The sequence below is a fragment of the Leishmania infantum genome, chromosome 29 (genome assembly GCF_000002875.2).
Source record: "Leishmania infantum JPCM5 genome chromosome 29".
NCBI lineage: Eukaryota > Euglenozoa > Kinetoplastea > Trypanosomatida > Trypanosomatidae > Leishmania > Leishmania infantum.
The window spans coordinates 780,133-801,822 of NC_009413.2; the positions used below are offsets into that span (position 1 = coordinate 780,133).

The 21,690-nt window shown below is 59.5% G+C and overlaps 7 protein-coding genes across 7 annotated transcripts; all 7 read right to left on the reverse strand.

Moving 5' to 3' along the window:
• Positions 1-429: 429 nt before the first annotated feature.
• On the reverse strand, positions 430-1,239 carry LINJ_29_1800 (conserved hypothetical protein; the record flags this gene model as incomplete). Its single annotated transcript, XM_001466638.1, has 1 exon — positions 430-1,239. The coding sequence occupies one exon, from the start codon at positions 1,237-1,239 to the stop codon at positions 430-432; it is 810 nt and encodes a 269-aa protein (XP_001466675.1).
• Positions 1,240-6,394: 5,155 nt separating this feature from the next.
• Positions 6,395-7,456, reverse strand: LINJ_29_1820 (conserved hypothetical protein; the record flags this gene model as incomplete). Its single annotated transcript, XM_001466661.1, has 1 exon — positions 6,395-7,456. One exon carries the CDS (start codon positions 7,454-7,456, stop codon positions 6,395-6,397), a length of 1,062 nt encoding a protein of 353 aa, XP_001466698.1.
• A 1,812-nt stretch (positions 7,457-9,268) lies between these two features.
• Positions 9,269-12,964, reverse strand: LINJ_29_1830 (conserved hypothetical protein; the record flags this gene model as incomplete). Its single annotated transcript, XM_001466662.1, has 1 exon — positions 9,269-12,964. One exon carries the CDS (start codon positions 12,962-12,964, stop codon positions 9,269-9,271), a length of 3,696 nt encoding a protein of 1,231 aa, XP_001466699.1.
• Positions 12,965-14,167: 1,203 nt separating this feature from the next.
• LINJ_29_1840 (MutS-like protein) lies at positions 14,168-17,458 on the reverse strand (the record flags this gene model as incomplete). The annotated part of the gene is made up of 1 exon (XM_001466663.1): positions 14,168-17,458. The coding sequence occupies one exon, from the start codon at positions 17,456-17,458 to the stop codon at positions 14,168-14,170; it is 3,291 nt and encodes a 1,096-aa protein (XP_001466700.1).
• A 796-nt stretch (positions 17,459-18,254) lies between these two features.
• Positions 18,255-18,977, reverse strand: LINJ_29_1850 (putative histone H2A; the record flags this gene model as incomplete). Its single annotated transcript, XM_001466664.1, has 1 exon — positions 18,255-18,977. The coding sequence occupies one exon, from the start codon at positions 18,975-18,977 to the stop codon at positions 18,255-18,257; it is 723 nt and encodes a 240-aa protein (XP_001466701.1).
• An 871-nt stretch (positions 18,978-19,848) lies between these two features.
• LINJ_29_1860 (putative histone H2A) lies at positions 19,849-20,292 on the reverse strand (the record flags this gene model as incomplete). Its single annotated transcript, XM_001466665.1, has 1 exon — positions 19,849-20,292. One exon carries the CDS (start codon positions 20,290-20,292, stop codon positions 19,849-19,851), a length of 444 nt encoding a protein of 147 aa, XP_001466702.1.
• Positions 20,293-20,965: 673 nt separating this feature from the next.
• LINJ_29_1870 (putative histone H2A) lies at positions 20,966-21,547 on the reverse strand (the record flags this gene model as incomplete). Its single annotated transcript, XM_001466666.1, has 1 exon — positions 20,966-21,547. One exon carries the CDS (start codon positions 21,545-21,547, stop codon positions 20,966-20,968), a length of 582 nt encoding a protein of 193 aa, XP_001466703.1.
• Between the last annotated feature and the right edge of the window lie 143 nt (positions 21,548-21,690).

Genomic DNA, 21,690 nt, shown 5'->3' on the forward strand with positions numbered 1-21,690 from the left:
CGCGTCTGCATCTACAGCAAAAAGAGACAACGGCGAAAGGAGCACTTGTGCGTGCGTGAGGGGAGCTGCTCTTTAATAAGGAAAGAACAATACGAAAGCACTTACAGGCGCATACCTGTACACAGAGACTGCCTCATCTCAGAATCTTTCGACACCAAAACAGTGAGAGATGGGTGAGGCTTCGAGAAAATGTTGGGAGGGCCACATGTGCGCAGTGCATTGTACATGTGGGGAGGGGGTTGTGGCATCGAGCCGAGGCCTATCGAGGACCGATACTGGCGTTGACGTGTGCGCCTCGAACAAGTAAGCGTAGAAGGTGCCTTCCAGATGATCAGAAAACGTAAGGGAGGTGATAGCACATTGGTACCGTCTGTCAGCACTTCTTGCTGATCGACATCTTTTCAGTCTTCGCCGTGCACGTCTGGTGGCCTACGGTGCCACGGTGTAGCTATCCCCAAGAAAGGAGCCTGCAATGTGCTTCCACTCTGCGCCCTCTTCTGCCGTCAGCACCCCTGGCTGCTCGTGGAAGAGCCACTGCCAAACTGAAGCCACGCCGTCCCGCATCTCCTCTGCGTCTGACTGCGGCACGTTGCTGGCGTCGGAGATGGACTTGAACCGGCAGTACTGCTCCACTCTGCCCATCAGTACTGTTATAACGAGCAGCTTCAGAAGTGCTTGACGCCGTGCATCAGCGTTCACTTTGTGCGCCTCCGCCGACTCGCCAGCAGGGTGATTGGGCTTTTCATCTGACGCAAATGAACCACCCAACGAGCTGTGTTTGCTCTGCCGGAACGACGACGGCGGCGCCGCCGCGTGCGACTCTAGCTGTTCCTTGACGGCGGCCAGCAGCTCCTCCACCACTGTCTCCACTCCGCTAAAGTCGGCGTAGTCGTCCGTGTCGCTGTATGGCACGATGTCATCCTCGTTCAGCGCCTCTTCTCTCTGCTCTCGTAGGTAGTTCTCCGGCTCCACGAGGGACTCACGAAACGCAGCGAAGGCGTCCATCATCCGCTCCGCCACGGCGTACACTTCCTCATCAGCATTCACGGCTGCCATGAGTTCTCGCCATTGCACACTCAAAAGCAGCTGCTCCCGCTGGGTGCGAGCTGCCTCCAACTCTCTCTGTAGAGCATCCAGTCGCCTCTCAAGCTGTGCGACGTGCTGCGTCGCTTCTTGCAGTCTCTCCCGCTCAGCCGCAATGGCAGATGGCGCGATTTCGTCCTCGGTGAGCGTGGCCATTGCGAAGTCACACGCTTTTTAGAAAGAGACGTGAATGAATCAAGTCACCAGCCCGGCGCCGCCTCACCTGCACACACACAAACTTGATGCGCACGTGTCCACGCACAACAGCAGCAAAGACAAACGGCAGCAGTCAGACAGTGGCGCGGCGAGGAGAACTGGGTGATGCCCGCCCTCCAAGAAAGAGAGTGCAAGGAGCAGAGAGGTGCGAAACAAACCGGAGAAGGGCAAAAACTCGCTGTCACCAACACCGCTCAGAAGGCAGCGCACAACGTACAAACACGCGAAACGAAGATTGAAAAAAGAAGCAAGCAAGAGAATGAGCGAAGAGAGGGCAGATAGTGAGGATGGGTACAGGGAGAGAGCGGGGGCGGCGGTGAAAACTAAGCAGACAAACGTGGAGGAGAAAGAAGAAGCGGTGCTGGCGCAACGCCAGCGTGCGTCCCCCTCGTCTTCTGTTTTGCTTTCCTGTATAGATCTCAATCTATTTGGAGGACAGGGAGAGGCCCAAAGATAAGGACGGTCGCTGATGTGCACCAAGACAGACACACACACAAACGCAAAAACTCAGAGATAAATGCACACGCGAAAGAGAGAAATAGGAGGCGAGACCTGTGCAGGTGTGCACAGGGGAGTGTGTTCCCTTCGATGTATGGCGGCTGGGGCGTCCGTGGCTATATATGGGGAGTTTTGTTTTACTTATTATTTTCTTTCTGTTCGTACGGAGCTGAGGCGCATGTGTGAGCTGTTCCTCGCACTTCTCCACGTTTGTTGTTCGAACAGGCAAACAACGACGCGAATGCAAGTGAGGTGGTGTGTCGACAGAAAAGGCAGGAAAGTAGGGAGGGCGACAAAAGGCACAGAGAGGAACGCAGATAGTAAAGTAGTGGTGCAGGAACAGGGCATGCACTCAATCTAACGCGAGCAGGCGTGCACCGCTGCACGACCAGAAAGTGAAGAGCAACAATAAGCACGCAGGCAGCATGGCGTTGAGGGCTCCTGCGTCCATGGAGGAGCCATAGATGGCCTCCTTTCCTTTTTTCTCGTTTCTTGCGCAACCCCAATAGTGTGTGGTGGTCATCGTTTGACGATGGTTGCAGAACGCATGCAGGATGCAGTGGCAGCGCATGTGCACGCAGGAGGGAATGTGTGTGTGTGTGTGTGGGACAACGTGCGGCGGCGCATGTCACAGAGAGAGAACATCGCAAAAGCATATCAACACGTGGGGGTGGGGGCGAGGAAAGCGGGAGATGACGATGGAGTGCGCCATGAGAGCGCAGCAGAATGAATGCGCCGCAAGAGGGAAAGAAGGAGGGGGAGAAGAAAAACGAACGGAGGAGCCGTCCAAGGACAGAGAGTCCATCGATCACGGCGGCGTGGTGGGGGGCGCCGAAAATGTAGACACCAGTGGGATACGGAGCCCACCACATGGTGCGACTTGTTCACGGCGAAAGACCACCACAAAGACCCTTCTAAGGTTGATGAGAAGTCGTAAGCGTCACCCATCTTCGGTGAAAAAGAGGCTTCGGCTTTCGTTACCCGTATCTCCACCTTGGATAAGGGCCTTCGCCCCGCAAGCAATGTGCGCAGGAACACCGGTTGCGCGCGTCGGTGTCTGTGCGCCCCGCAAGAGAGTTTGCGTATCGTGCGTGCAACGCAAGTCTCTTTTTTTTTCTTGCCTTTTTTCTTTCTTTCCGCATGCGAGAAGGGGGTGGGGCCTTGCGGAATGCAGTGCACACTCTGAGTTGTCACGCGCAGCGTCTGCCTGCCTGCCTTTCGCGTGAAAGAAAAAAAACCAAAGGTGATGAGAAGCGGCCCCACCACCGCATCATATGAGTCAGCGGCAGCAGCGGGTTATGGCAGCATCGGCGGAGGCGTAAGGTACCAGCGCTGATATACCTGGCGTGGCGCACGTCAAGATGAGCTAGTGGGCAGGAGAAAGTGGAGTCTGTCCGACACCGCGACGTGGCGTAGCAGTGGTCGGCATCGCCCGAAAGAAGCGGCGAGCGGTGACACGCAGTTCCAACGTCACAAAAAAAAAGTGAAAGGAAAACATGCTCTCGTCGATTTCGATGCCGCAATAGACATGTGCTGGACTTGCCCTTGCGGCGCGTTCTGTCCGTGTGTTTGTACCTGTGCGGAGCACAAGAGAAGCTGCAAGACACAAAAAGAAATAGGGGTTAGAGCGGGGGTAGAGGGGGGACGATGATGAATCACAGATGCAAAATTCGTGCACATTTCCTCAAACGCCGGCAGTGTCCGTGTACGGTAGCTCATAGTTGATAGCGCAGCCGCTTCGGTTTCTTTTCCTCTTCTCCCTTTGTCGCCTGGGCTGGTATCTCGACAAGAGTAACCACGGAGATCTGTGCAGCACGCGGAGGAGAGATAGGGGCACACTTTCCCTTTTGTTTTAAGAGGCACGCGTGCACGGCCGAAAACAGCCTCAATAGAGGATTTGAATTTATAATCTTCTGCTTTTATATGCGTGCCCCTTAGAGGGAGAGGGACGTATCGAAGGTGTGTAAGCGCTGATCTGGCTCATGTTTGCGTGTACGCCTATATGGACATATACACAGAGTGAGGTATCTCCCTTACCTCGCACTCTGGGAAAAAAGGACACGAGGAGCACAAAGTCCCGGAGGTACGGAAGAGCACGGAAGCTACTGTCCTTGTCAACAGCCGCTCTGCCGGTCACAGTCTTGTCGCCCACGCACACAGATACAGGAGAAAGCACATACGTTCAGGTAATGGACGCAGAGCACACAGCGACACCGGGTCAGGCTTGCCGGGAAACTTCTATGTATGTGCCCATCAGTGCGGGCACGCCGACACGAAGGCCGAATAATGACAGACTCTAAACAGCTGGGCGTCTGCGAAGGGAAGCGACGGTGAGAAGGGGGGAAGAAGCCGATGTGCGCATGTGCTTACTGCTGTTTCCGGTGCACCACTGGTACGTCCGCCCGAACCACACACACACACACACGCAGCTGCAGGTCAGCTATGCTGCAACCTACAACGAGGTCTAGCAGCGGCAAACACACAACAACAAAAGAGCCCACAGAGACGCTGCGTTGCAGAGACGCCGACGCGCGTGTGCAAGAGAGGGCCGCACGATAGCACAAGACAACGAGTGAGAGGAGTCGAGAGCGCTCTCCCACGCACACCGCAACGCCCACTGCACTCTCTTCGCCTGCGCAGCCTGCTCATTCGTCCAGACACAAGGCAGCCGATCGACGCACACAACCACAGCTCACCTACCCTCGCAGGGGTGCGGCGGAATCCTTGTCGACTAGGACAAGCCGGCCCGCCGTCCAATCGGCCCACACGGAGACTCGGCTGGACGGCACGCCCTGATCCAGGCGGGCCGCGCCCAGCGTCCTGCTCGAGGGCGGAGGCGGTGGCGTCCGTCGTGCGGGCGATAAGGGGTGGTCGAGGTGTGCGCCGCAGGAGCTCGAGGAGGAAGGCGGCCGGCCTCAGGTCAGCGCCCTCCGAGACCCTGCACCCTGCCACCTGCACGTCATGCCTCCCCCCTCCAGTCGCTTGCAGCAGCGGCATCCCATAATATGGTGCGGTGACTCTCCGCATGGCAGTCGGAGGGGCTCGATCGTGCCGTTCGGGGGTGCTCTCGCCGCGCTTCCAGCACCTGCGCCCCATCAGCCCGCCCCGTTGGACGGCCGAGACGCCGCATGTTGCGCGCGTATGCGCTGTGGCGCTCATTGGTGTGGAGCTCCTCGCGCCTTTCTCGTCCATCACGCGTGCGCGGCTGACCTCTCGATGCCTTGCGTGGGCGTGATACGCCATGCCGGCTCTCCATGACAGCGCCTGTGCTCCGTGCTCGCATCCTTGCACGCCGGGGCCTGCCGCACGACAACCTCGGTGTCTGGAGGGGGAGGGGGCGTGACTGGGTGGCCTGCACGCATGCGCCGCGGCAGGCGGGACGCTGCTGTGAGTTCGTGGCAGCGGGGGTCTTCCACCCTTTCCGCAGGGCCGCACGCCTCTCATAGGCGCGGGCGGGTTGAGCGGGAGGGACCCGTGGATAGGCACGCGCCAGCGCAGAGAGAGAAAGAGCGCACGGCCTGTCCTCCTGAGAGGGCATACGAGGCAGCCATAGACAGCAGACAGGTGAGGAGCCCACGCGGCGCGAGCGAGGCATGCGCAACCACATTACTGCGTGCAAGGCCATAGCGTGAAACAGCGTGTGCTTCGCCCACCCTCCTCGAGTGATCCGCGAATCAAGCGTAGCATATCGGGCACAGCACCGGGTCGGACGCCCTCATAGCAAACACAGACGGGGGATGGGGGCACCACAGTACCGGCGCAGCAGTAGGCAGCACACCATCGGCACCCCATGCCGCCACTGCCAGCCACCCGCCGTTGCAGTAATGCACGGCACCGACAGGTGCCGGTGCGGAACTGGGCGAGCATGGTCTCCCGTCGTCCGGTGGCCTCATTATCGCGGTGCTTGTAACATAACTGCGATCGTTGAGGTGAAAAAAGAAAACGAGGCAGTGTAGAAGTCAGCACATACCGCTAGTGGCCGATGGGTATACAGGCGCATACAGCACAGAGGTGTCGCCAATGGCACCTGCGTAGAGTCACGCGAAGCAAAAACAGGCACGATTAAGTGTTAAATAGAGAGAGCGTCGATAAGTGTCGGGTGAAGCAGGTGTATATATAGAGAGAGATTCATCTGCGCACATGCGTAGGAGTCCATGACGCAATGGGGGTAATACCTAGAGTAAAGCGAGAGAACGGAAGACAGCAGAAGACTCAAGCGTGTGCTGCCATGATAAGGTAGAAAGGAGAGAAAGGTGTTGGGGGAGGGCGCGCTGTTTGTGTCGTGCCAAAGCTGATTCTCCTTTGCTGGGTACACACAAAAACATGCACAGAATACGTGATATTCGCTGCTGTGCTTCTCAGTTTGTTGCACCATGTCTCCCTCTTCGGCTTCTCTGACGCGAGTGTAAAAAGGCGCATGCCACCACCAATATGATAATGTACACAAGCATAGATATTCACCTCAACACGCACGTATCCTCACACCTGCGCTCATGGGAATGAGTGCTGCCACGTCAGCCACCAGCGCGCCAGCTTCCATCGCTCCTCACTTATTTTCTCTCTTCCTTTCCCCCGCTTGTTTTTTTTGTTCGTTAACCTACAGCTTCGTCATGCCTGTACAAAGGTTGCTGGCATGGAGGTCGTCACGACGGGCCACGCTGCAGCGGTATCGTACACGGGCCTCCATGAACTGCTGGAGTTCCTCCTGCGTCGCCCCATTCAGCTCCAGCCCGACCGGGATGGTGCATTTCCGCCCAATATCATCGTTATTGATCAACACAAAGGACGCACGATTCGTGATGACGGTGCTGGTGTCTTTGCGCTCCGCCTTGAGCACCACATCCACCTCCATTGTGGTGTTGCGCACATATATGACGGTCGCCTCGAGCGTCACCCAGTCCGTGGCGAACACCGGCTCGGGGAAGGCAACACTGTGCATTCCAATCGTAAAGACATGGCGGTTGGCGGTGAACGTGCGGCCGCAATGAACGGCGTGCTGCTCCATCCACGCCATCAGCTCTCCGCCAAAGACGGTGTTGTTGTTGTTCATGCAGGATGTGAAGAAGATGCGGTTCGCCTCCACCTTGGTGGAGTTGATACGGGCATGAGTGGGCTTCTGCTGGTTGATGGAGCACTGCACCTCCTCCGTGGTGAGGGTGCGCTTCAAGCGCTCGGCCGTGTTCTTCTTGTTTTCCTCCTGAAGCTTGCGAACTTTCACATAGTGGTTATGCAGTTCAATGTCAAACGGGTCCGTCAGCTCTATCGCTGGCACCACCTTGGCCGCCTTCAAATCTGGCGTGATGGCCACCATGGTGAAGAAGGAATGGCCAGCCGGCGTCTCGGTGCGGGTCGACGGCGACTGCCGGTAAAACCGAATGTAAATGCCCATAGAGCTGGAGCCACAGTGTACCAGGCGGCTGTCTAGACGGACCGCGTCACCGTGCAGGATGGGCGACGAGAAAATTGTGTCCGTGACGCCCACGGTGCAGGTCAGGTACCGCTCATGAGTCAGACAGGCCTGATGGTCAACCGCCTTCTGAGAGGTGCGGGCGGCGCACATGTCGAGCATCGACAGCACGCGGCCAGCGGCCAGGCGTGCCCCTGGTGTGGTGTCGGAGCCGGCGATGTCGGTCCAGCTCACATGGATGGGGTCCATCATGCCTTGCTTGGGGTTGCCAATGATGACGCCGGTGCGGCAATTCTCGCGAAGTGCCGACGACGACGATGCGGTGCTGGCAGCCACCGCACGGCGGAAGAGGCGGGAGGTGACCGCCTGACAAGCTGCACGGCGCCACATATTTTTCCTCTTTCCGTTTCCGTGCTCTGTTCGGGCTTGCAGACCTCTGTGCGAGCGAGAGGGATGCACACAATATCGTGTGTGCAGCTGGCGTGCCCTCTCCTTCAAAAGCAAACAGCAAAAGCAAAACTGCGCAGGGCGAACACTATTACGTTCGCTTCCGAGGGCTGATCCAGGAAAGGGCGAAGGGAGTGGGGAGAAGTTAAACGAATCGTCAAGTGTCTGGGTGAGGAGGAAGGGGTGAGGGAGGAAGCACCGTATCAACGTAGGTGGATGCGTATGGCGGGTATGAGCACGTCTGTGCGTGTGGTGTGTGTGTGTGCGTGTGTCTGTACCACGGCAGACGACTTACGCGCTGCTGTTGCTGTTTCACTGCTATTGTGCCTATGTATATATATATATATGTATTTGTATTTCTGGTGTGTTGTGCAGAGAGGAGTCTCCCCGCCGACGCTACAGAGGTGCGCGTATATACTATATATATATATATATGTATATGTATATACATCAATACGTATACGCATACGTACGTGTACGTATGTACAGGGGCTCTTATCCTTGTCGTTAAGGGGTAGACACCCAGACACCGAGGCAGAGCGGGTGAGAGAGATGGTGGTGGTGACGGTAAGCGTAAGCGGAATTATGAGGAAGAACGTGGGCACAAAAGAAGCGCGGATGTGAGGGGTGGGGAAGAGAGCGAGAGAAAGGTAGGGGAGGGGGGTCAAGGGCCGATAACCTTCGATGAACGAGACACCTCTGCGTAAGCACAGCGATCCCCCTTTTGCTTCTCTCTCTTGTTGCTACGATGAATGGGAGCGGAGGGGAGAGGGGGGGAAGAGAAACAGCATGAAAGCTATGCTCCCGTTACGTGTCAAAAAGGGGGAGGGAGGGGGGAGAGGGGGAGTGGAGTTGTGGCACGAAGAGGGTGAGCGGATCCGCATCTGGGAAAGGGCACAGTGCACCGTAAAGTGCAATCGTTGCCACGCTTCTCCTTTCTCTCTTTTTTGGTCGCGATGTCCTTCAAAGGACACCGCGCAAAACAACTTGTGAACCGTTGGATTCGTGTAGCGTGTGCAAGAGGCACGAAAGCGCCGTTCCCCCACCCCTACCTCTCTCACACAAGGACGACCGTAGATGAATCAGCTGTGGCCGCTCGATGGAGCAAGGATGCAGACGGGCGCGGTGTAACGAAGGGGGAGGAGGGGGAGAGCCTGCAACACGACACAGCATGCAGAGGGAACTGCGAAGGTTCCTGTGGCACTCACTTCGACACAGGATCGAATCGACACATACACACACACACGTAAAAGAAAAAAGAATCAGAGGAGAACGTAAAGGAATGAAGCACGAAGAGCAAGCGCTCCTGTTCGAGACGACACCACAAACGGAACAAGAAGGAGGTAGAGGATAGAAGCGTCATCATACCCACGCCACCATGAATAAAGCGTTCCACAACAATCACTATTTGCATTCCATCGACTCACTCCCCTTTCCCCCATACCTCGATGGCTGCTTTTTCCCGTCTTTGGGGGGGGGGCATCTCTCTTTTTCCTCTTCTTTTACATCGATTCGTTCTTTGACTATGTTGACTCGCCCGTGTCGGTGATACGAGGAGACCTACACCCACAAACCAGCTCAGCGTCGCACACGCCCTCAAACGCCCACACACGGCTGCTAATCCCCGTGCTCGTTCACGACATACTGCAGCTTTTCCATCACTACGCGCCGCTCCTGCACGAGGCTGTCGAGGGCCTCTTTCGAGACGGATGATCGCTTCCTTTCCGGTTTGGTTGGCGGTGCTGCCGCAGCGTAGGCCTTCTTGCCCGCGCCCCTGCCACCATCTTCCTCTTCCTTGGATCCCAGCGTGAAGCGCAGCTGCCAAATGCGCTCATTCAGCTCCCGCATCTCCTCCGTGAGCAGATGGATCTCATCCTCGCGGGTGCTGCGTATCGAACTCGCCTCATCCATCAGTGCCTTAAGAGAGCCCTTGAGAGGCTTGAGTACCCGCTGCTGAATCTCTTGGGCTCGCCCCGCTGCCAGCGCAGAGCTGAGTCGGCCTCGTGAGCCGGACTGCGCCGGTGCGGTGACGGGGCATGGGGAGCCTTTTGCTGTCAGCGTCAGGTTGCGGGATACCGTGGAAGGGGTGGGCGAGTCAGCTCGCGGTATGGCGTCGAGCAGACCGATGCCCGCCTGAAACTTCGAGAGGTACGCAGAGGACGTTGGTACGGTGGCGCCAGCGCCGTGGTCGCCGTCCTTGGCATGGTGGATGAAGGCGGGTCGCGCGTTTGTCGGCGCCGTAGCAATCGGTGACGCTTCGTCAGCGGAGGAAGCCGCTGCGGCACGAGGGGGCGCATTCCTTGCCGTCCGCTGGGGTCGCCTCAGGGTGTACTTGGCCGTCGAGCGCAACGGCGAGACAGCAGGGGACGCACCCTTGGTTGACGACAGAGTGCCGCAACAGGCCGCGCGCGGGGGGCTGCCGGCACCGACATGTCCATTGGCACCAGTGTCGTTTGTCGCCGCAGAACTCATGACAGAGGTACGAGGGCTACGCTTTTGGTTTGCGGCGGCCGCCGGCGGGGCCGGCTGCCTCTTTGCGTCCTTCGAGTCGCGTTGTAAACTACGTCGCTGCGCTGGGGTAGCCGAGGATGCCCCTACAGAGGCAACACCGCCGGGCGCCGCCGCCGCCGCCGCCGCCCCACCTGCCGCGGAGGCTCGGCGGGCTTCCCCCTTGCGCATGAAGGAGAAGGGCTGTCGCTTTCGCGACTGCGACTGTGATTGCTGCTGCAACTCTGGCACGCGGGACTTCAACACCTCCGCCGACAGCGTGTTTGGGAACTCATTCTCAGGAGTGAAGACGTTGCCCCTCAAGACGCCGGTGTCCGCTTCAACGTGCGCGCCGCCAGCGCCGCCGCCGATGCCACCTCCAGCAGTGGCAACTACTCCACCACCCGCCAGCACTCCATCTGCATAGTTTCGCTCTGTTTTCACACCGTCCGACGACGTGTATGTGCCGGCGCCGTGGAGGACATTGTGCCGCCATGTGCAGTGGAGTTGGTTTCCCTCGACGAACTTGTAAGTGCCACGGCCGTGGCACTGCAGATGGAAAAGAGGCTGCTGCTGCTGCTGCTGCTGCCACCCGCCTCCGCAGCTGGCGTCTTCAACCTCGCCGACGTACACGTCACCGTTTGCAAAGGTCATGACACCACACCCTATGTGCTTCGCCGCGTCGTAGACACCCTTGAACGTCCACGTCTCGTTGCCGGACTTAATGGTGACATCCCTGCCGGCCAGCGGCTGCAGCTGTGCATCGAAGCAGCCCTCAATGCTGGTTTTGTTGCGAAGGGTCAAGCAACCAGCGCCGCCACCGGGAACGCCTCTACTAAAGCTGCCCTTGTACTTCAGGTAGTGCGGCGACAGGCTTGTGTCGCCGGTGGTGCCGCCGGTGCCACTAAAAGAAATGGTTCCTTCACCCTCGCGGTAACCGTCGAGGTAGCCGCCCTCGTAGGCAACGCGGCGACGATCCTCAGTGGTGTACTCCCTGCCTTGGCCACATGGCTTCCCGTTTGCCCACGACCCCTCGTACACGCGCGAACTCACCGACCATTTTGGCGTGGATGCTTGCAGTGAGGATGGGGATGCTGCGGTCAGCAACGTGGCCACACCCCACCCGTGTGGCTGACCAGCCAGCCACTGTCCCTCGTACTTGAGGCCCCGCGCCTTGTCCTCCCAGACTCCGTTTCCTCCCGCCTGGCCTTCCTGAAGGTCGCCCGTGTACTGGACAGATGACGCGCTCGTCAAGGTGCCGGCGCCGCTGGGCACATACTGCGCCACCGCGCCAGAGTAGAGCGACCCGTCCGACCACTGCCAGGTTCCCTGCCCATGCGGGAGGCCACGCGCCCACTGTCCAGTGTAAGTTCCGCCCAGTCGTCCATACATGGCCGGGTCCCAGCAGCGCAGCCCCGTCCCAAGTACTTGCATGAAGTTGTGAGGCGTGATCGGCGCCTCTGTCGGTGACGACGTTGCTGGTGGGGGTTGCTGTGTTGACGAGTCCGTCCGCCACTCTCCGGTGCCGTTGCCGTCCGCCTCGCCGTTGGAGAAGGTCCCCTCGTAGCAGGTAAGCGTGAGAAGAACGTCATGCGGCACGCACGTGGATGGAATGCGCTTGCGAACAGCGATGTCAGGGTCCATGCCGCGGGTGCCAGTAGAGCAGGGCAAGGGCCGATCGCGCAGCACGCCCGAGCCGTGAGGGACACCGTTGCGCACAGCGCCGTTGTAGCTGCTCCCATCCATGTACGTGATGACAGCAGAGGCGCCGGTGAACATGCCCGCAATACAGGGGCCATGATACGTCTTCATCGGGTGGGCGGCATACTCTGACTGGCTCAGTCGCAGCAGACTCGCAATGGATGTCGAGGAGGTGGCGATCGATGACGACGCGACGGCAAAGGTGACCCGCACCTCTCCATTGAGCTGGTCATTGTGCCAATGACCCTCGCACACAGCGCCGTCGCCTCCCTGCAGAACGCCCCTGCCCTCGCGCCGGTCCTGCGCAAAAGAGCCTTCAAAAACAACCCCGCTAGAGAGATGGTGAACACCCTTGCCGTGCCGCCGCATCTGCGCATCAGTGCCACCGTTGTAGAAGCTGCCATCCGCGTACTCGATCTCCCCCTCGCCCGTGCTGCTAGCTTGTGGCGCGTCGCCGTCAAAAGCGCCCCGGTAGCGTACAGGGCGAGCTGCGGCGGCAGCGCCGGTTGCCGGCCTGTGCAGCTGCCACTCCCCGAATCCCTGGCGCTTCCCTGCAGCCCAGGAGCCTTCATAGACGTCTCCGTTAACGTAGACACACCTCCCCTGCCGCCCGCTGCGCATCCCGTTCTGGAAGCCGCCGGTGTATTCAGTAAAGTTGTCCACGTTCGATGCGCCGCACAGGGTTCCCGTCCCGTTCATCTCGTCTTCTCTCCAATCGCCTTCGTAGACACGACCGTTGGAAAACTGGCAGCGCCCCTTACCGCTGCGCTTTCCATCTTTGAACTCCCCCGCATACTCGTAGCCGTCGATTCCAGGCACGCTTATCACGCCCGTGCCGTGTGGCAGTCCGCCCTTCCAGTCGCCGTCGTAGACGGCCCCGCTGGAAGCCCACGTGTAGCGCCCCTTCCCATCTTTCACGGGTTTGCGGTCCTTGTCGTGGACGTAGAGCGCCTCCCCGTGGTATGTGTCGCCATTCGAGAACGTGCGATCCCACAGAGATCGTATGGTGCTGGTGGCTGATGTCACGGAGGTGGGGGCAGCCGCAGTTGCCGCTGCGCGGCTGGAATCCACGGACGAAGCGGCGTGCGACTTGGAGGAGGATGACGAGGTCGTTACCTTTGGCATGGAGGCACGTGAAGGGAAAGAAGGAGGATCGCTAAGAGGACGTCGGGATGGAAATGATGGAAGTGTGGGGAGGGATTACAGGAGGGAGCCTCTGCCCCGACACTGCTACGAAAAAAAAAACGAGGATGAGAATGCCGTTGCTGTGGTTTCGTCGTCTACTCAGTGCGCCGGGGGGGAGGCAAAAGGGGTGTGTCTGCGTTGGCAGGTGCTACGGCACGTCACAGATCTGTATCGATGATGATGGAGAGCCTCTGAAACACATGAGTACACGTATACGAGACACACCCCGCAGTCCGTCAGGGTCGGAGGAAGGTGAAGTGGATGAGAGCTAGAATCCACTACGTACTACCCTACACGTGTGTGCGTGTGTGGGGGGGGGGGGGGACGGAGAAGGTGGGTTGTGCGTTTGTGTGCCTAAAGTCGTACAGGTAGCGTAGGTCGAGGGAGAGGGCGCGGAAGAACAGTTTCGAAAAAAAAAAGAAGGCGAAAAAGTTGCAGAAGACGGGGATGGTGAAAACGAGGAGCGAGGGAGAGCGAGAGTCGCACGTGGAAGACACGGTACAACAGAGCGACAATAGAGCAGAACAGGCATTTGTGCACCTCCTGTCGTGTACTGAAGCATGCCTTGCCCGCTCCCCTCCCTGGCAGCTGGTGTGTGCGCGGGATGCACACACACACACACAAGATTTCATGCGTGAGAGAAAGGCTTGATGAGGTACACACTCGGTGGCTGTTACTCGTGCGCATGTTCTCAGAAATGTCTTGTCGATTGTCTGGTTGTACTACGACACACGCGCGGGGGTCGGTCGTGGGAGACATGGTGGGCTTTTTGGCACCAGCGGAGGGGGAGAAGAGCAGATATTATACAGAGAGGGAAGGAGGGACAAAGGAGATGATGGCCGGGGAGGGGAGGAAGGGGGAGGGGGGCAGCGATGCGCTGAAGCATTCGCCGCACGTAAGAAGCACCAACAGCAACACCAACAAAAAAGAATAAACCGAAGAAGCGGGCTAACACGCGTGTTGGCGGGAAACCAAAGCGCCCGACGGACCGCTTCAGTGGACGAGAAGAAAAGAGAAGCCGGCCAATGAGGGCGCGGATGGCACCCTGCTGATGAACGCGGAGATGGGGAAGGGGTGTGTGTGTGAGTCCTCCGTCGCACTCGCACGACACACCCGAGGACGGCAAGCGACGCACACGAAGCGTCATGGCAAGCGATGCAGCACGCGCAGGGTCTCCTCCCAGTAACTTAGCAGCTCCTCATCAAGGCCGCACTGACGCCCAATGGCGGGCCCGGCACCCAGATGGATACTGCAATGCTGTTCCCAGTCTTGCTGTCGGCGCGGTCCGGGGTGAGGCGTAAGGCAGACAGGCTGGTACGTCGGGGTCACGTCCAGTGGCAATGGGGCGCCGCTATCGCCTGCGGCCAGCGGTGAGATCGGCTTATCATTGCCGGCACGTAGGCTTTCGATACTAGTCAGGCCATCTTGATCGGTGGCGTAAGTTGCGTGGGTCTCCATCTCGTAAATCTTCACCCACTCCAGGGGAAGCGGGGTGTCTGCTGTGTGAGAGAGAGGGTTGGCCCCGCGCTGGTTTTCGTGCGCTGAGGTTTCACTAGACGCAGGCACACCCGCGGCAGCGGGGTCTGTGCGTTCCGCAGCAGCGCCTTGATCACTTTGAGCCACCACCGCCGCTGCTCCGCAGTCACAGGCGTCACTGAGGGTAGGAAACTCAGGTGCGGCGCATTGCCCCGGTAGGTCCAGCATTTCGACAAGATGAGTAGCGCAGAGGACGAGCGGCGCACCGGGGCTGTCGTGCTGCCTACCACCGCAGCCCTCCCCTCCGTCCGCGAAGTACCGCAGAGTCGCCTTCAGTAGGGCACATCCATCCTCCGGGGAGGTACCGCGTCCAAACTCGTCGAGCAGCACAAGTGCCCGCCCCCCCATGTGGCAGCCATCGAGGGCGTTGCCGTGAAGTGCCTGGCGTGCGCGCTGCTGGCCAGCGACAAAATGCAACACACGATGAAGCGCCACGCACTCGCCGTAGAAGCTACCCGGCGCCGCTGCGGCTACGTCAGCAGCCGACCAGGCCGAACGCGGTGGTGCGGAGGAGGACGGTGCACATACAGAAGACGATGGCGCGAAAATGCTGTTGACGAGGCTCAGCCGTGCTGTGACCGCTGGCACGTGGCACCCCAAATGAGCGAGAAACACGATGTGCGCCACGGCCCCCATGAGCACCGACTTGCCGCTGCCGTTGACGCCAAGCACCAAACAAACACGGTCTGTCGAGGTGCGGAGGTGGAGCGAAAACGGAACGAGCTGTTGCATGCCCACGTGTCGAGAGAGAAGCGGGTGCCAGCCATCCTCGATCTCGAGGATGCCCTCGTCGGCCTCCTCCCCTGTCTTGTCATGTGGTGCAGCACAGCCAGCGCCCGGCGCCACAATCTCTGGCCGACACCACCCCTCCTGCGCCGATACGCGAGCAAAGCTCAGCAGGCAGTCCAACTCCCCCAGCGCGCGAGTGGGCCGCAGCAGGTGGAGAGAGTTGTACAGAAGCGACGTGTCCAGCTCGCGGCGGACCTGCTCCTCGCGCTGCTGCACGCGCCGCTGCAGGTCGCCCACCCAGGTGTCCAGCTCCTCCATCGCTGCGGACTTGAAGCAGCATTCGCCAGCATCTGTTGCGTGATGAAGCCGCCAGCCGAAGGAGTCTGCCATCACGGAGCGGGCTCGCTCGGCAGGCGACAACGAAGGCGAGGTGGCAGCCACCCTAGGAGGACGCAGTTCAGCATCGCTACTTAGTGGGCCAGCGGTCTCGTTATCTGCGTCGTCGCTGCGCCACGACGCCGGTTCTCCTGCATCGTCATCACGTCTCTCACCGCCCAGGTCGTCCACGTCGGTCGCGTCTTTGACTGGCAACAGTGCTTCTAGCTCCGCAGCTGGAACGCATAGCAAATACCCGTGTGGCACTGTGTACACGCAGCGCAGAGAGAGCCTTGCCCGCAGCGTCCACGGAAGCTCTGCGAAAGCAGCCTCTGCTTTGGCCTGGAGAGACAGCCGCAGATCGCGAAAGCGGGCGCGCAGCTCGTCAAGTACCGTGTCCACACCGTCACGGATGCACACAGCATTGGGCACGCCGTAGTCAAAAGAGAAAAGCGCTGCGGTCGTCTGGACAGCGGGGTAATATGGCTGCCGATCCTGTCTTTCGTCTGTTGCACCACCACCAACACCGTCACCGCGACGGCGTCCTGCAACCCCGACCACCGCCGAATCGAGGGAGGCCGCCATGGCCCGCAGCGGCTCCACACGGATGCTCTGCAGCAGCACATACAGTCGGCTCACCTCATGGGCGACGGTGGCCAGCAGCTCCTGCACAGTAATGATTCCCCGCATAGTTTGGTATAGTGACACATAGTGCTTGTGCAGCGCCCGGCCCGACCGCATCAGCGTGAAAACATGAGTCGTCGAATACACCTTGTGCAGGGCAGCGCGCAGTCGGGCGGCAATGTCGTGATGCAGGGGGTTGACAAAGAAGGCGACAACGGACTGGCGCGTCTCAATCTCAGCAGCGTCGCAGCAGGGAAGGGCGATCCACTGTCGCAGCATCGCTCTCCCCACAGAACTCTGCGCCGCGCTCAACAGCCCCCGCAGCGAGTGACCTTCTTTTGCGCGTCCGCGGCCTTGTCCACTACTTGGATGGCGTTCTGTGCGAGTGATCTGCAGAGCCTCGGCACACGCATCGTCGAGGTAGAGTGCATGCAACACATCGCGCTCAACGACATCGGCCACGTTAGACTGGACTGCTGCGACAAACTGAAGCAGTGCCGCCATGGAACACATCATTGCCGTTCTGTCTGCATGAAACCGCGCGGCAAGCTCATGCTCCTGTGCAGGGTACATGGCCGCCAAGCGAGGGAGAGCTTCGGGTCCACAAAACGCCGTCGCGGCGCTTAGCCGGATCACTTCCATTGGCGTCTGCTCCGCCACCAGCGCGATTAAGTCGCCCAGCGCCTCGCTACCGGTGTGCGGAAGCAGCACCTGGGGCTGATACACCTGCAGATAGCGCACCAGCCACAGCAAGCTCGGTGGTATGTCTTCGTGAGTAACAATACGGACGTCGCCGCGGCTGCCGGTGGCGTTTCCGTGCGTTCTATGCGATATGAGCTGTGCACCGCCGGCGTGTGACTGGACCGTGGCCGCTGGCGTTGTGGGTCCGCCGCGTCTGCGTCGCACGATTTCACCCGCCACCATGCACACTGGCACCTCGAAGACCTCGATGCGGCACTCAGCACACAAGAAGCGAGCGACACCGACGCTGGCAGCGCACCAGCATAGCGCCGTCACCTCCGCCGGGGGCGGTTTGACGGATGTGTCGACGTCATCGTCTTCTTCCTCGTCGTCACTTTCGCAATCAGAGTTGCTGGAGAGCTGCCCACGACCCTGCACTGCGCCACGCTCATATGCGTTCTCGAAAACACCATCAGCAGCGCGTTGCATGACAGCGGTGCCTAAAAGAGCAAAGAACGCACGTGATGCACTTCGCCTGTGTGCACCGTTTCACGGAAGGGGTCCCCCCTCCCATCACACACATACACGCCGCGCCGCAGGACTCCCAGGGGTGGGAGAAAGAATAGGATATGTGAACGTCTAATGCAACAAACACTACCGCTGCCCATCCATACAATGTGCGTATTCGTGCCACGTCTGCGTAAGCATCAAGAGCCCAACAGAAAGGCAACGTGCGGTCGGAGAGGAAGGAGGGGTGAGGTGGGGATGGGAGAAGGGAGTAGAGAGGAACAGCACAGACTACCAGGTCACCAAGGCGATATGATAGGAGGTCACAAGAACCAGAATGCTCACAGCTGTCAAGTAGAGAAGGGCAACTATGTCGACGAGTGGAAAGCTTCGTGTATCGCGCCACGTGCACCTCCGCCCCTATTCACACGCACACGCAAATAACATCAAGGAGAAATGCAGCAGGAGGAGAGGAAGCTGTTTGTGTGTGTGTGTGTGTGGAAAGACGAACACAGATTGTTCAGCCTTAGTGAACTTCACACACACGCACACACCACAGGCAACATCACCTCGCCCGGAAGGGATTTTTTTTGAGACGAAATTGGTTTCAAACGGCAACCTTTACTAGCCCCTGGGTGAGAGCGAGACACAGATGACATCGAAGAAATAACATAAGAGAAAGAAAAAGACTGGATCTATGGAGGGGGAGAGAGGGGGATACGTATGCGTGTGTGTGTGTCACAGGGAGCGAGAGGCAGACGACGACGTCATGCGCCAGTTACGTAGTGCACGCGCGCAGACCCGTGCACCTCTCGCTCCCACACAGCAACGCACACACACCCTGTCCCCTATCAGCGAGAGAAAGAGAGGGGTAGGTGTGATCTAAGCGCTCGGTGTCGCCTTGCCCTTCTTGCCGCCCTTCTTCTTTGCCATCGCCTTGCTGATGTTCGGCACAACGCCGCTGTGAGACAAGGTCACGTTCTTCAGAAGCATGCCGATGTCGTCGTCGTGGCGCGCAGCCAGCATCACGGTGCGCGGGTTCAGGCGGCACCGCTTCTTCCCGCTCTGCGCGGCCGCCTTCACGGACAGCTCCAGCAGCTCCGCAGTCAGGTACTCCAGCACGGCAGCCAGGTACACGGCGCCAGAGACACCGATGCGGCGAGCGTACTGGCCGCGGCGCATCATCCCGCCGACGCGGCCCACCGGGAAGATCAGACCACATTTCGCGGACTTGGAGCCGCTCTTGCGGGCGGCCTTCTTGGCGCTGCGAGGAGTAGCCATGGCTGCGATGGGTAGGTTGGAGGGGAGGGAGAGGGAGTGAAAAACAGAAAACGAGAAGGTCGGTCAAAGCGGCAGAGTGCAACGGTGCTGAGAAGGAAGTGTGTGCGTGTGTTTGATTCGGCGCGTTTGCCATCGAAGCGGTTTCGGCGAGCCGCCGCGACAGCGGTGGCAGCGGGAGCATCGAAAGGAAAAGCAAAAAAAAAATTGAGCAAACGACCATACCATACACGAGGCCGTTGCAAAACACAGAGGAGGAGAGTGGAGGAACGGGTGATGAGTTCCGACAGAGACGCAGACGCGAGAAGTTGCGAGGAAGAGAAGGGCCGAGGTGGTGAGGTGTGCGAGGCACATGCACAGAGAGAAAAGCGCACGATAGGAGCTTTGCTGAGAGACACAGACGCCATCGCAGGCGCTCTCTGCCCCTGGCGACGAGGATCAAGCACCAGCCGGCTATGTTGTCCGCAGCCGACTTCTTCAGGCATGCACACGAAGGAAGGCCAGATATTCCCCGATGCACCACCCACTAGAGTACTCCCAGATGGTCGCTTTTCCTTTCTCGGAGGGCGCATAGTTGCCCCTACGGCCACCTCCACTGCATCCGAGCACCTCCCCCGCAGCATTCTGCTGGCGAACCAGCTTCCATGCGCGCAAATGCGGTTGCGGCCGAGCTATTCACACCACACTCGCACCTCAGGGAAAGAGTCAGACCCGTGAGAGAGCAGGAGAGATACTAGCCCACAAGGCACTTCCATAGCGGTGCTCCGCTCACGAGCCTCACACGCAAAGCAGAACGCTTCGCGTTGGTGGTGCCGCTGATCATCTCTGAATGAGAGAACGTGTGCGGCCGCGGGTATCACGGAGCCGTTTGAATGTGCACGTATGCGGTGGACCTTCTTTTCCTATTTCCATATTGTCTTTCGTCGCATGCCTTCCCTGCACAGAGAGAGGGAGAATAACGTCACTGAGAAAACGAGAAGCCAAGCCAGATGAGAAACAAAAAGACTGGATCTATGGAGGGGGGGAGAGGGGGATACGTATGCGTGTGTGTGTGTCACAGGGAGCGAGAAGCAGACGACGACGTCATGCGCCAGTTACGTAGTGCACGCGCGCAGACCCGTGCACCTCTCGCTCCCACACAGCAACGCACACACACCCTGTCCCCTATCAGCGAGAGAAAGAGAGGGGTAGGTGTGATCTAAGCGTTCGGTGTCGCCTTGCCCTTCTTGCCGCCCTTCTTCTTTGCCATCGCCTTGCTGATGTTCGGCACAACGCCGCTGTGAGACAAGGTCACGTTCTTCAGAAGCATGCCGATGTCGTCGTCGTGGCGCGCAGCCAGCATCACGGTGCGCGGGTTCAGGCGGCACCGCTTCTTCCCGCTCTGCGCGGCCGCCTTCACGGACAGCTCCAGCAGCTCCGCAGTCAGGTACTCCAGCACGGCAGCCAGGTACACGGCGCCAGAGACACCGATGCGGCGAGCGTACTGGCCGCGGCGCATCATCCCGCCGACGCGGCCCACCGGGAAGATCAGACCACATTTCGCGGACTTGGAGCCGCTCTTGCGGGCGGCCTTCTTGGCGCTGCGAGGAGTAGCCATGGCTGCGATGGGTAGGTTGGGGAGAAGAGAGAGGAGGGGGTGTGGGTGTGTCGGTGCGCACGAGTGCTATATGAGCGTATGAGCGTGTGTGTTTGGGGGAGTGGAAGGCGGCGGGCTGCGCCACAGCGGCACGAGAGGACCGACACGGTCGCGAGGAGGGAGGAAGGGCAAGCGCATGCGCAAAGAGAGCGAGGTGAGATGCAGCGCAAACACATCAGTAGCAACGGCATTTAAGCACTCAGCAACCGCAAGGAGCAGCGCTGCAGCAGCGCCTGTCATGCGCGTAGCGCATCACTCGACGAATGGTGGGTCAGGGCGCAAGAGCGGGTGTGCACGCCGATACGCGTGACTGGGCGACAGCCTGTCCCGGTCAGGAGAGAGAGAGAGACAGCAGTGGCTCATCGTGGATGCGGCAAGCTTTCTCCGAGCCTACCCTGACTCGTACCCTCTGCGGAGGGGAGGAGAGAAACAAACCAAAGGAAGGAAGGAATCAAGTGGTCATCTGGGAAGCCAGAAAAGAAAAGATAGGGTCTCTATGGAGGTATGATGCGCCTCATCGCTGGCCCCAGTGGAGACCCGCGCACACGCGCACATACAGCAGCGCGTGCGCGCTGTCAGGCCGGAGGACTTACGCGCTCGGTGTCGCCTTGCCCTTCTTGCCGCCCTTCTTCTTTGCCATCGCCTTGCTGATGTTCGGCACAACGCCGCTGTGAGACAAGGTCACGTTCTTCAGAAGCATGCCGATGTCGTCGTCGTGGCGCGCAGCCAGCATCACGGTGCGCGGGTTCAGGCGGCACCGCTTCTTCCCGCTCTGCGCGGCCGCCTTCACGGACAGCTCCAGCAGCTCCGCAGTCAGGTACTCCAGCACGGCAGCCAGGTACACGGCGCCAGAGACACCGATGCGGCGAGCGTACTGGCCGCGGCGCATCATCCCGCCGACGCGGCCCACCGGGAAGATCAGACCACATTTCGCGGACTTGGAGCCGCTCTTGCGGGCGGCCTTCTTGGCGCTGCGAGGAGTAGCCATGGCTGCGACGGGTAGGTTGGAGGGGCAGGAGAGGGAGTAACGATTCAGCACGAAGATGACGGATGAGCTGCAAAAGAAGGCAGAAACGGCCAGACCCGGAGAGGGAGTGAAAAGAGGAAAAGAAGGGAAGGTGATGGCGGCACAGACAAGAGAAACAAGCACATGCCATTAGGAAAGATGCGAGAGACGAAGAAGATTGAAGGAGGGGAGGGGTGGAGGGGCAGTGCCGGCAAATCGCAAGAAAACGGGTAGGGGTGGGGCGCTGCAGAAAATCGGCGAGCCTCGTGTGCTGTGGCTGTACGGGAGAGGAGA